Source organism: Microcaecilia unicolor, chromosome 7, assembly GCF_901765095.1.
Source record: "Microcaecilia unicolor chromosome 7, aMicUni1.1, whole genome shotgun sequence".
NCBI lineage: Eukaryota > Metazoa > Chordata > Amphibia > Gymnophiona > Siphonopidae > Microcaecilia > Microcaecilia unicolor.
In genome coordinates, this window is record NC_044037.1 from 11,378,996 (window position 1) to 11,393,487 (window position 14,492).

The 14,492-nt window shown below is 47.3% G+C and overlaps 1 protein-coding gene across 1 annotated transcript in view; it reads left to right on the top strand.

Moving 5' to 3' along the window:
• Positions 1-14,130, top strand: part of ZC4H2 (zinc finger C4H2-type containing) — a 34,818-nt gene extending 20,688 nt beyond the window's left edge. Inside the window, exons 3-5 of the mRNA XM_030209487.1 lie at positions 79-251; positions 8,230-8,392; positions 12,867-14,130. Coding sequence (XP_030065347.1) covers positions 79-251; positions 8,230-8,392; positions 12,867-12,980 — 450 coding nt within the window. The 3' untranslated portion in view covers positions 12,981-14,130. The remainder of the gene's footprint in view (positions 1-78; positions 252-8,229; positions 8,393-12,866) is intronic.
• The last annotated feature ends 362 nt before the right edge of the window (positions 14,131-14,492 follow it).

Consider the following 14,492-nt stretch of genomic DNA (forward strand, 5'->3'; position numbering starts at 1 on the left):
GTTGCCTTCTTTTAAGCCCGTGACGGAAGTGTTGCTCTTGCATCCGCCTGCTTTATCGACCCTTCTTGTCTGCTTCAGATGGAGAACACAATCAAGCAGTCTGAAAACGACTTAAACAAACTGTTGGAGTCAACTCGACGACTGCATGAAGAGTACAAGCCTCTGAAGGAGCACGTGGATGCCTTGAGGATGACGTTGGGGCTGCAGAGGTTGCCGGACTTGTGCGAGGAAGAGGAAAAACTGTCACTTGAGTAAGTTGTGCAGTATGTTGTGTGTTGTGTTTCTCCTGCAACCAGGTACCACATCACTAAGCCCTATGTAAGAAATACGGCCTCCCATTGCCATTGAGGTTAACGGAGCTCTTCAGGAGAGGGGGAGGAGGGGAAGGGTGCCACGTGTTCAGCTGTGAAGGAGAGATAGAATAGCTGAGAGTGCCTGAATATTCAAAACAAGAAGTTTGCTTCGAGCTACTTGAATATGTAGAAATGTTTGATTAAATATACATATTTTGGACACCAAATCGTTACTGGTATCAAAATGCAAATATATTTTAATTGGTTAAAGTATTTTTCACTTCTCTCCCTAGGAAAAAAAACCCCACACACACACCAGCAAGATCCCATCCCCCAAGCCCCCCCCCCCAAAAAAAAACAAGCACTGGCCTTTCATTAGAATGATTTCCTTCCCCGCCCCCGAGTAGCAAAGGAATTTATAGGTGGCTGTTGAGTTGGTCATCACTTCAAGAAGCTAATGATCTCTAAGCCTATTTAGAGGGGCATAATCGAACGGGGCGCCCAAGTTTTCCTGAGGGCGTCCTCGCAGGACTTCCCTGCGAAGGGGCGAGGAAACCCGCATTATTGAAACAAATGGGTGGCCATCTTTCGTTTCAATAATACGGTCGGGGACGCCCAAATCTCCACATTTAGGTCGTCCCTAGAGATGGTCGTCCCCGATTTTCGGCGATAATGGAAACCGAGGACGCTCATCGCAGAAACGACCAAATCCAAGCCATTTGGTTGTGGGAGGAGCCAGCATTCGTAGTGCACTGGTCCCCCTCACATGCCAAGACACCAACCGGGCACCCTAGGGGGCACTGCAGTGGACTTCAGAAATTGCTCCCAGGTGCATAGTTCCCTTACCTTGTATGCTGAGCCCCCCAACCTCCCCCTTAAAAAAAAACCCACTCCCCACAACTGTACACCACTACCATAGCCCTTAGGGATGAAGGGGGGCACCTAGATGGGGTACAGTGGGTTTCTGGTGGGTTTTGAAGGGCTCACATTTACCACCACAAGTGTAACAGGTGGGGGGGGGGGGGGGGGGGGATGGGTTTGGGTCTGCCTGCCTGAAGTGCTCTGCAGTACCCACTAACTGCTCCAGGGACCTGCATACTGCTGTCATGGAGCTGGGTATGATATTTGAGGCTGGCATAGAGGCTGGAAAAAATATAAAAACATTTTTTTTTTTTTGAGGGTGGGAGGGGGTTAGTGACTACTAGGGGAGTAGGAGGAGGTCATCCCTGATTCCCTCTGGTGGTCATCTGTTCATTTAGGGCACATTTTTGTGGCTTGGCCGTAAAAAATAAAAAGGTCCAAGTAAAGTCGGCCAAGTGTTTGTTAGGGACGCCCTTTTTTTTTCCATTATTGGCCGAGGACGCCCATGTGTTAAGCACGCCCCAGTCCCGCCTTCGTTACGCTTGCGACGCCCCCAGGAACTTTGGTCATCCCCGCAACGGAAAGCAGTTGAGGGTGCCCAATATCGGCTTTCGATTATGCCAATTTGGGCGACCCTGGGAGAAGGACGCCCATCTCCCGATTTGTGTCGAAAGATGGGTGCCCTTTTTGGTTTATAAGCTTGTTGGGATCATTCTGATCTGGGTGCTGCAGCCATGACTGATACTTGTAGAAAAGTGTCTTTTTCAAAGACCTTGTTGCTTGCCGTGTGTTTTATGAAAGTACTAGCCGTTGAGCCCGTAGGAAAGGGGGGGTTGAAAGGCCCCCCCCCTGATAGGTGTGACGTAACGTCGGCGAGGGCGGGACACAGGCAGGTAAGGAAGGCCAACGGCAGCTCAGATGAGCTGTGTGCTTCGTTCCGGCGGTTTGAATAGTGAAGCCAGGTACCCGGGTGGAGGGTGGGTGGGGGAAGCGGTGGCGACGACGGTTCCCTCACTCGCAGGTGCGCAGGTTCCCTCTCTGTCACGCCCCATCATCACGTATTGACGCGGGGGCGGGACAGAGAGGGTCTCTACTGCGCATTTGCGAGTGAGTACGCCTCTTGCCATTTATATGTTTGATGGATAAGAGAGTGGAGGGATCCTCTTGATCCTTACAGACCGTCTCTTGCTAGATAGAGAGAGCTGTTTCGGAGCCTGTAACCTGAGGATGCACGGTCAACTCATCCTTTTCAGGTAGACAGGAGGATGATGATGGGGTCTCTAACAGGCAGGGGTGGACTGATGGTGGTCTGGGCCCCCCGCCTGCAGCTGCTGCCCCCGCTGCCCCGATCCTGAGGGGTCCTGGTGGTCTCTGTGGGTTTCCTGCCCATTGTGCTGCCACTATTCCCCTGCCTGCCGGCGCTGCCGTGTTTTTCAGAATGGCAGCTGAGACTTCCCGCAGTAGTCTCGCGGGTCTGGACAGTCTCAGCTGCTATTTTCAAAATATGGTGGTGCCGGGGGGGGGGGGGGGGTATTGCGGCAGCCCCCCTGCAGAGGCCAGTAGATCACCAGCGGCGTGCTTGCCATCTGGGCAGAGCCTCTGGGCTCCCTAGAGCCTCTGGGCCCTCGGGCACTGCCCGAATGGTCAGTCCGCCCCTGCTAACAGATTAGAGATGTAGACCAGCATGGTCCTTCTAGTCTGCTCAGTGAGGTCGCTAGAGCCCTGCCTGCCACTCCGTGCAGAACATGCAGGTTACCTCCTCTGTGTCTTTCTTTAGGATTGTTTGTGTCTTTCCATGCAGGCTAACTCCACCCCCCCCCTTTGTCATTTGTTTTCCTTTGAGGCTTTGATCCTGGGGAACTGGGTTCGACTCCTACTGCAGCTCCTTGTGACCCTGGGCAAAATCACTTAACCCTCCATTGCCCCAGGTACAAAAACTTAGTACCTGCATATAATAAAAATAAACTGCTTTGTTTGTACCAGAGAAAGGCTGGATATTTATTTATTTATTTATTGCATTTGTACTCCACATTATCCCACCTTTTTGCAGGCTCAATGTGGCTTACAGAGTGTTGTTATGATGCAGACATTACATGATCTTAAATACAGTCGATAATAGGCTGAAGGTAGGTGTTGTGAGAGGTGTTTTTGATGCACCTGAGTAGTTTGAGGACTGATTTATTAAGGATGTAAAATCAAATCCAAGTCCCTTGACCCATCTCTGTCTCTCAAATGTTTTGTCTCTACTTTCATCGTATTATCTTGTGATCACAACCTTTTAACTTGACTCTAATTTGTCACGGACTACAAAGCTCAATCGTTTTTTTTTTTTTTTTTTTGCACGATGCAAAAAGTACCTTCATCTCTCCTCCCTCAGGTCCATGGCCTCTGCCTTGATCCATGGAGAGCACTGAACAGGGAAGTTAAAAGGAGCTGGGAGAGAGATTTAAACAAACCAGTGACTTTTTCCAGACACCCAGCAGAAGCAATTGTAAAACCAGATTTAAAAAAAAAGAAAACCATATTTTACGATGTAAAGTTTGATCAGTGGTTCATGTCTTAGCCAGCTGGGGTTACCCCGCTGTGGTGGTGATAAAATTTTTCTTGCTGTAGGGGAAAGCTACTGCGTTATATATTATTCATTGAATGCATATTGATTCTGCTGCAGGGAGACAGTAACGGGCCAGAAATATTGCACCCATGGGAAAAAGCTTTTATAAATCAGACCCTTGGAGATTAGAAGCTGGAAACACTGACATAAGCAACTGTTTGGAAGTCATCAGTGCTAAATGCTTTACAAAGAATTTGTCCCAGGGGGCTTAAGCTGGAATTCTGCCCTTCTAGTGCAGTTGCCAAAATGTGGGACTTTATCTATTGAGAACAGATCATCTGGTCCTGTTCCGTAGTAATTCACTGCATTAGGCAAAACCCAGGCAATCATCTCATGCAGATTCAATCGAATTTGCTTTTCCTCCCCAGTTCTGATTCATTCCACCAGGCCACTCACTGGGCACAACCAGGGGCGTAGCCAGACCTTGATGGGAGGGGGGGGGGGCTCAGAGCCCAAAGTGGGGGAGGGGACACATTTTGGCCCGCCTCCCTGCCGCCCGATGGTACCTTGGCTGGCGGGGGTCCCCAACCCCCCTGCCAGCTGAAGCGTTTCTCCTGCGCTGGTCTCACATTGCCTGCCCTGCTCTGTTCTGAGTCGTGCCGTGCACGCTCATTTTTAATGAAACTGAGCGTCCACGAAATGTCGCACATGCTCAGTTTCACTAAAATGAGCGTGCACGGCGCAACTGGGGGAAGAGCAGGGTAGGCAATGCAGTGATACCGGCGCGGGACAAACGCTTCAGCTAGCGGGGGTTGGGGACCACCCGCCAGCCAAACCAGGGGCCCCAGAGCCAATTTGGGGGGAGGGGGGGCCCAGGCCACTGGGCACATTTCATGTAATGTAACTATCTGTCCAGTTTTCAAAGCTATTTCAATTGCTTGTTCGTGGCGTGCCGCTGAATATTCACAGTTGGTGCCTGAGCCAAAACTGGCTAACTTGTGGGCATTTATGTGGCTAAGTGTAATATTCATCCCTTCACCGTATAAATTGGGCCTCATAAATAGCCGTCCTATCTTTATGTGGTTCAGCTTATGCGGTTAAGGGATATGCTTTAGCGGCCAACCTAGAACCAGATAGTAAATGCCGGTGCCTGGACACGGGAATACAGCCAGCGGCGGACATAAAAACGCTGACTGCCGCCTACATGCACCCCTTTGGCAATAGATACATAGGATGCTGGCAGGTATGGACCACTGGATCTACCTGTTGGTCCCTCCAATAATGTGCTATCAGAGACCCTGCTTGATCTTAGGTGCCCCCCCCCATTCCCCAACTTATCAGTGTTTATAGACTTTGAAAATTCCTTTTTACTTATCCTCTGACTGGCTTCATCAGCACTGCACTGATACATATTGATAAACGGTAGCAGGTTTGAGGGAAAGTAGGGTGGCATTTTATATCAAAGGGAAAGAGGATGGTACTTAATAATACTGCCTTTCTGTGATTACAATCACTTATTTTGTACCTGGAGCAAATTAAGCGACTTGCCAAGAGTCACAAGGAGCTGAAGTGGGAATCAAACCCGGTACCCCTGGTTCTCAGGCCACTGCACGAACCATTAGGCTACTCCTCCGCTCCCATAGGTGCCTATAAATCTTTATATAATAACATAACATAACTGCTTTATATACCACTACAACCTGTAATAACAATTAACAACCCTCTTGCCTCTAAAGGGAAGCTAACCAAAACAGAAGGCTGAAAGAAAGCCCTTGTGGCAAAGGAAACACTCTTGAGATTAGTTTTTCTCTTTTATAATAATGCTAAAATTTATTAGAGTAAATAAATGGTTGCAATAAAAATTCTTTTATCCCAGTGTTACAGAAAATTGAATTCTTATTTATATCAGTCCAAATTTCAGTATAAGGAAAATAAAATCTCTCTCTCTCTTTCCTTCGGAAGCTTAACAAAACCTGACTACCACAAAATGTGCTTGTTAGATTACTGAAGCCCAATTTTGTCCAATCACTTAATGCCTTATATTTTCTATCTTACTTATCTGGTATTCTTCAACTCTGACCTCTAAGGTCACCTTCACATAATTCTATTTCTTTGGTATTTTTCTCAAATATTCATCATTTGCCCTTTGTAACCTCCTTCCCTCGAACACTTATCAATCGTACTTGTCCTTCACTGAAAATGTATCTGTGTTAATTCAGTCTGTTTGAAACAAACAAACAGGCACTTGTTAAAGCTAAGCAGGCCTGTCTATGGTCTGTGAGAAGATCAAGAAGACACAAGCTAGCTAATTGCCCTACTAGATCATAAATAAGGGAATGTTATATATACGAAGCTGGTTGATCTGAAAAACCAGACAGCTCTATACTAAACAAACCTCACAGTTCTGAGCCGTTAACAAATTAAAGAAACCAAAACATAATTCCAGGAATACACAATAAGTTACATTAAATCATCTAAAACATATTTCTGAAAGAGCAGAATTTGAACATTATAATTGCCATAAAAAGTTGGCGATCTCCTTCCCAATTTTAGCTGCTTGAAAAGCCAATAACATCTCGCCGATTTAAGATAGAAAGGAAAAAAGGATTATTGGTACACTTTCTCCTCGGCCTACACGAATCAACAAAAATAAAGTGTTCATACATAAACAGTGGTAACTCACCATATAGAATAAAACCCTCACTTCTGTGGGCAGCCAATGTAATTTCTTAAACTAATGTGAGATCCTGTCGAATTTACGTAAAGAGAAGATGGGTTGAAATGCTGTGTTCTGTGTTTGCAATTTCTTTATCAAAAAGTTAGAACAACCCATATCTACTATAATGAAACTCACCCTCAACGTTCTGAGGACACTGACGTCAGTGAAGCCAAGCCCTGACTTCCTTCAAAAAGGTTCGAAGGTTCGTGGTGGTGAAGCCACCAAAATCGCTCCGGGACCCGCCCTCGAGGGCGGAGCAATGGCTGAACAACGAAGGGGTTGGCAGGGAGGGAGGCAGGGAGGCGGAGGGGGTGGGAAATCGCTCCGGGCCCCGCCCTCGAGGGCGGAGCAATGGCAGAACAACAAAGGGGTTGGCCGGGGAGGGGAGGGGGGGGTGTTGGCGACGAAAACCTTGCTAGCGCCCGTTTCATTTGCTCTGAAACGGGCTTCTTTTACTAGTAACTAATATTACAGTAGTCCAACTAGCAGGGGAAAGGGAATGGGACTTAATATAACACCTTTCTGTGGTTACAATCAAAGCAGTTTGCATATTATACACAGATACCTATTTTGTACCTGGGGCAATAGAGGGTTAATCCTATATCCATTTCCGAAAACTTTTGAAAACCTTCTTCTTTACAAGCTATGTAGAACAGAACTTAGCATAAGAAATAAGGTCAGAAAAAAAAAGGGTAGCTTAACTGTATATTAGATTTGTAATTTGTATTGATTTTATTGTGCAGTTTATTCTGATTTGCTGTGCTTTCCTGTCATGAATGGAGTTCCTATGTTCGTTTGTATACATTAGTTGTTTTTATACATATGTAAACCGTTCTGTTTTGCAATTGCAATAAGATACGGTATATAAATTAACATAAATAAAAAAAATAAATAAGTGATTTGCCCAGGGTCACAAGGAGCTGCAGTGGGAATCGAACTCAGTTCCCCAGAATCAGAGTCCGCTGCACTAACCACTAGGCTACTCCTCCACTCATTCCACCAATAAGAGCCAACCTCATCAGTGATGTCACAATGGCTTGATTGCCCGATATAGTTCCCCAGGATCAAAGTCCGCTGCACTAACCACTAGGCTACTCCTCCACTCCAGGGGTAAACGTCTGCATCTAGAATATTCAAAAATGTGTGTAAATTTCCATATGTGACTCCACCCATGCCTCGCCCAAAGGCCTCCCCTGTCAAAGTGTGCATCTTTATACCCGTCACTATTTTATTGAACCCATCCCCCCCCCCAACATTTTCACCATATTTTATTTATATTACAATGTGACCATCTCTGGGGAAAACATGAATAAAGTCCCAGATAAGTAGTAGTAGTAGATCCATTATAACATTCAATTTGATCAAAAATGATTTATTTAAGCAGTCACATGTTTCAACTGTTATTTTTTTCACATAAAAGGATGGACTGTCAAATCAGCAGACCTTGGGGGGCTTAGAACCCAATTTAGGGGGTCCAGGCCCCCTTTTGGCTAGGCCACTGCTCTTTGGCATGAAAGAAGTGACCTGGGACTAAGTCCCAAATTGGCAGCAATAAATCAGGTTACCTGACAAGTAGTATCTAAGGAATGGGTTAGTACTGCTTATTTAATGAGATACTACTGGTTAGTAGTTGGAATATCTTGACTTCTCTTTCAACCCTCATAAGTACATAAGTAGTGCCACACTGGGAAAAGACCAAAGGTCCATCGAGCCCAGCATCCTGTCCCCAACAGCGGCCAATCCAGGTCAAGGGCACCTGGCGAGCTTCCCAAATGTACAAACCCCATTTCTTCTTTTTTCCCTAGTTACTTTGAGAAACAGAAGGCAGAATGGCAGACAGAGCCCCAGGATCCCCCTATCCCAGAATCCCTTGCAGCGGCTGCAGCCGCTGCACAACAGCTGCAGGTGGCCAGGAAGCAGGATACACGGCAAACAGCAACCTTCAGACAGCAGCCGCCTCCAATGAAGGTAACACCGGGGCATGTGGGGCTTTTGGGCAAAAGTATTTATACTTAAGAGGATGTATCCGAAATGTTTATTCAAAAAAAAGGCGGAAAAGGACTTCAGAAGCTCAGCAATGACGAACTTTCAGCTGAGCAGGCTTCCTCATTAGTCTTTAAAAACCCTCCTTGTAGTATACTTTTATTTAAATTTTTCAGATTTTTTTTCAAAAACTTATTGTCAGTATTTCCAAAGGTAAAACAATGAACTTGGGTAGGGTTACCATGAGGCTCATTTTCAAAGCACTTAGCCTCCCAAAGTTCCATAGAAACCTATGGAACTTAGCCTCCCAAAGTGCTTTGAAAATATGCCTCCATATGTCTGGATTTACCCGGACATGTCCTCTTTTTGAGGGCATGTCTGGGCAACTGGGCGGGTTTTGCCAATCTGCCCTTTTGTCTGGATTTCTGGACAAATGGGCAGGCTGGTGGGCGGACGGCCGGCCAGCCTGCCCATTTGTCCAGAAATCCGGACAAATGGGCAGATTGCTAGCCTCCCCTTCCCTTATTTACTAGTGCCGTGGTGGTCTAGTGACCTCTTCCGCCTTCGGGGCAGGAATGAGCCCCCTCTTTCCTGTCCGGAGCGCTTCCCTGCATGCATCCTTCCTGTTGGTGAGCCTCAGCGCCGATTCAAAATGGCCACCGAGAGTTGAAGTGACCTCGCGAGACTTCAACTCTCGGCGGCCATTTTGAATCGGCGCCGAGATCAGGAACAGGAAGGATGCATGCAGGGCAGTGCTCCAGGCAGGAAAGAGGGGGCTCTTTCCTGCCCCGAAGAGGTCACTAGACCACCAGGGCAGTAGTAAGGGGAGGGGGGTGACGGGGAAGGGGGGTGACGGGGTATGTGACAGGGGGCGGAGCGAGGGTGTGAAAGGGGGCAGGCATGTGCCCTCCTTTTTGGGCGACAAAATGTGGTAACCCTAAAGTTGGGACACTTATCTGAAAACTGAGGACTGTAACTAGTTACAAGAGAGAAAGCTGCAATGAGTTGGACACGTTTTTGGTATCAGCATTGGTTTTGCTCCTGAGGAAGCTTTAAGTGAAACAGTGGTGCTCTGTTGAGCGAACCAGTGTGAATCCTCACTTTTCAGATAAGTGTACCAACTTCATTGTTTTATCTTTGGAGGTATTGACATTAATTAATCTCACAAATAAGTTTTTGAAAAAAAAATGAACAATTTAAATAAAAGTATGAATATAAATAATTACAAGGAGGGTTTTTAAAGACTCGTGCTTAGTGAAATATAGAGCAGCTTGTGTTTGATTAAACGTTGGAATATCCCTAAAAGCAAGTTCAATGCCGGTATATATTATTAATCATAGATGTATCCAGTGTGTGTTTTCTAGCAAAAAAGGTGCTAGTACTCAAATGCCAGAACACCCTTCAGGGGTGGGGTGATCACTGAGGGACCCATCCCACAATAGCCAGGCCCCCTGCAACCAGTCACAGAATCTATGACAAGGCAGAATTGGTGTGTAGAGCCTGAGCTCTTTCATTAAAATATGAGGACCGTGGGTCAGTTTTAGTAGGCAATGGAAAAGGTTCCGGTACTCAGTACCCCCAAGTACCCCTCAAAAAAAAAGCCCTGGATGTATCTTAAATAAAATCTCTCTCAGGGTCAGCTTTAGTGCTGACATCACCCTATGTCACTATGTGACCACAGGGAACAGCCCCCGCTGTGGCTCAGGGGGTGGGAGAGGGGGGACGCTTAGGTTGCAGTTCTTTCCAAGTTACAGAGGCACACCCTAATGTCAGCCCTTCTCTATCTGACCCCTGTTAAGCTGGAAACCCAGGGATCCCTCACTGCGGCTTCAAGCTGCTTCTTGTGTACACATGGAAATCGTCTCCCTCCTCCCGTCTGTGCTTCTCACAGGGACTTGCCATTACAGTCTGCAGGGTACATACTCGTGGTTTTGTGTTTTCTTTGCATCTCTGTACTGAGAAGGCCTCCTATTGTCCTCCAGCCAACCCTTCCACCCAGATGCCATTCTGTGTATTTCATTTATGAAGATTCGAGGGATTCCTGCTTTTCCTCTACCATCCCGGAAACCAGAGCACCAAATGTAACTGGCTGATACTGAGCCCCTCCATCTGCAGCTCTTTCCATCACTATTACACTTCTAGAAATGGGAGAATTTGTTGTTATTTTTAATAGACTTCTGCTCCTACTTTGTCACAGGGGCATAGCTACGGGGGCCTGGGCCCCCTCAAATTATGCCCGGGCCCCTGGTTTGGCCCCCGCCAGCCGAAGCCTTCGCCGGAGACGGCGCTGAAGGAAGACTTCGGCTGGTGGGGGTTGGGGAACCCCGCCAGCAAAGGTATTTGCAAGGGGGGGGTGCGAGAAGGCATGAGGCGGAGGCGGAGAGGGGGAGGTAAGGCGAAGCGAGGCGTGACAGCACTCAAAATGTGCCCCCAACTTCGGACTCTGGCCCCCTCCCACCGTAAGGTCTGACTATGCCCCTGCTTTGTCATGCTCCTTCCAGCGGTTGCCTTGGCCGGGTAGGGTTCCCTGGCTCAGCCACATGTTAGAAGAGAAATAGCCATTTTTCCCTGTGTAGTGGGTGATCTTCTGTAGTCGTGCAAACACGTGTGCAATAAATCTGTACCCAGCCAGTCCCAAAGGACGGGAACGCGCACCAATTTGGAACTACCGTGTGGCCCAGGCAGCATAGCAGCCAAGAGGGGGGGCAGGGGGGACAAAATTCCCTGGGCCTGGGCCTCCAAGGGGGGCCCGGCGCCGCAGTCCCACCCACTGTCCATCATCGACCATCTGCCACCAGGCCGGGCCCCCTGCATTGAAATCACAGTGCATCTCACCTCCGAAAGCGCTGCAGGTAGCAGGGCAGCAGATCGCCTCCCTTTGGGCCTCCTTCCCTCCCTGTGTCCCGCCCTTGTCTGAAGTAACTTCCGTGAGGGTGAGATACAAGGAGGGAAGGAGGCCCGGGGGGAGCGACGGCGACGACCTGGGGGGGGGGGGGGGGGTGGCCTTGCCCCGGGCCTGGCCCAGGCCCAGTCTCTCGGCGGCCCTGCCAGGTGGTAATTTCATTTTGTACGTGTGTCCAGTAGGCGCGCCAAAAACTTTCCAGTGCACGGTGCTAACCGGGCAGTAATCGGCATTGTACGTGTGCTGACAATTACCACCTGGTTAACGCATGAGACCTTACCACTAAGTCAGTGGGTGGCGGTAAGGTCTCAGGCCCAAAATGGACGTGAGCCAATTTCATTTTGCCGCATGTCCATTTTCGGCCAAAAAAAAGGTCTTTTTTGCAGGTGCACAGGCCACATTTTATCGCACCTTAGTAAAAGGACCCCCCACAGTGTGTTCAGGGTAGAGTTAGAACGTCCTGGTCAGGATATTCACGGTTCCCCTGGTACTTTACAAAAGGCTCTGCCAAATGTGGAGCCTTTTGTAAAATATGTTGTAGGATTCTGGTCAATTCTGCCATGTCCAGCAGGAGGAGCCATTTCACACAATTATATGCAGCATCTTGTTTGTATAGCTACCAGCAATTACACATAGAGGATTCGACTCTGTAAATGGTACCAAATTTTGGCGCTGAAAACAAATTAGCGTTCTATAAATGACGCCCTGAGTCGGGCGCCGTTTGTAGCATAGCGCTTAGGATCCGCACCCAATATTGCTTGTGAGGAGTTACACCAACTGAAACGTGATGTAACTCATCACGCCAAGATGAGGCGCGGATCTACCCTATGCTATAACACTGTTCAAATTCTAGAATGCCCATGCCCTTCTCCCTCCCATGCCCATGGCCCCTTTTGCAGAAAATTTACGCATGCATCTGTCTAAGATTCCGACTAGGAAGATGCGCAAAATTTCTAATTTGTTGCCAGTTAGTATCAATAATTGATAGTGCCCAATTGGCAGTAATTGGCTTGGTCAATTAGATTGGACACAATTAATTGCACGTAATTTTGAGCCCCGTATATAGAATTTTGGGGATATCTGCTGATTCCAGAACCTGTTCATGTAATCACCTGTAATTACAGATATAGGCGTAATATTCGTAAAGAAGGCTCTCGTGTATCTGCTTATCACTGATTAAGGAGCGAAGCCCCAAAGGGCTGTTATTTCATTTTAAATGCAGAACAGTTGCGTTCTCAGTGAATCCTGACCGCTCTTGGCTGACAGAGGCGTGAAAGGTGATGTCCTTTTTTCAAAAAATCAATGTGTGTGTTCCGATTTTAAAATGGGGAAAACCCATATAAATGTTTGCCCTTCCCCAACACAATCTTTTTTTATTCTATGCATATTGGTGGCCCGAAATCACCGTTTGCTTGATATCTGTGCTTTAGACCTGAGTAAAATGCACTTCTTAGTATATCATGTCCCTGAGGTCTTGCTGCCTCTGGGATCTGGGCTGCATAGGAAGGGTACTAGAAGGTGATGCCTTTGACTTGACTGTGTCTTGTGATTTTACAGGCGTGCTTATCCTGTCACCAGCAAATCCACCGCAACGCCCCCATCTGCCCACTCTGCAAAGCCAAGAGCCGGTCCCGTAACCCCAAAAAACCTAAGAGGAAGCAGGATGAATAGAGGAAAAAGACCTAATGGGTTCAAACACACACCCCAACCAACCTCTTGCTAGTAGAACTGTAAGCGTGGCCTGAACGATCATGGTACTGTTATCCCGTGTTCTCTGTTTCATGTAACATAAGCACAATAGTGGTTTGGTGCTTCCCTCTCTCCTCCCTCAGTCCCCCCCCGTTTGCTTTTCAGATGGACAGTGTCTTATGGTGCTGTTAGTCTACCGTCTTGTCATTGAGCTCTTCTGGATCAGAGAGGAGCTGGAGGCCTGTAAACTCGTCAGCAGGAGCTCTCGTGTGCTGTAGTAGATGTGTACTAACCAGAGAACCCAACGGACGTCACTTTCTCCAAGGAAGAAAGAGATCCCTTGTCTTTGCACATCCCAGGACCGCGTGGAGTTGAGGCTGAGAACCAAGGAAACCCAGTTCGAATCCTACCATGGCTCTTTCTGATCTTGGGCAAGTCACTTAACCCTCCATTACTTCAGGTGAACCTTCCGGAACCTTCCGAAGGACAAGGCTGCACCTCCTGTACCTGAATGCAACTTACCTTGAGCTACAGCTGTAAAAGGCACAACCTAAATTTGCGTTCCAGAGAGCAAAAATGTGCAGAAATGCAAATAATTTTGCCCAATTGGCTCATGGAATTTTGTGAGTTGCTTAATTCAGTAGATAGTTGTGAGTGATGCTGGGTAGATACAGTTCTGTTGAGCTGGGCCCCGAGGCCAATTATCCAACGCTTGGGTTTGGTAACACGTGCCGATAACCAGTGGCAAACCAGTCTAACTTTGGATTCCACAGCCACAATTTGAGCTCTGGTACCTGCAGCTGGGAACATCTTGGGTTGGGTGATAGGAGGGGGTAAAAATGAGCAGAATGCACATTTCTGCAATTGACCAAACATTCGTGCAAGTGGGATTAGTGATGTTCAGTTTACTTTGCATTTTATAACTCCAAGAATTGCCAAAATTAACCTGGTGGGTTTCAGCACCTTCCTTTGTTTTTGTCTTCACCGTGATTTTTTTTTGCCAAAAACAGTTGCTAGCCTGAGATTGTCAGAAATGTGAATTGTTATGAAATGTTAGTGAAGTGCATATATATACATATATATATATATTAATTTTTATCAATTTACTGTGTTTGTATTATATTTTTTCTTTCTCCTAAATAAAACCTCCGGCAGGCTTTGTGTCTTCGCTGGCTGTATGTCTACTGTCCGGGTAAAGGGTTGTAGGCCTCAGAAGCATAGCTAGGGGGGGTCGCCAGGGGAGCAACCGCACCCCCCCCCCCCCCCCAAACAGGCTTCCGATGGCACTGGTGCCTATTTTTCACATGATCTAAAGAACACGAAAAGGGTCTCCCGTGGGATTGAACTGTCTGGAAAAGGGTTCCACAGATGACTTTTTGTTGTCCTATGTCATTTCATACCTGTTCCCAAGCTCCCATGAAAACAAGAACATCATTTAACCCATTCCTTCCATCGATCAGAGCATCAAATGCCACAATAATTCAGTGTCGGGCT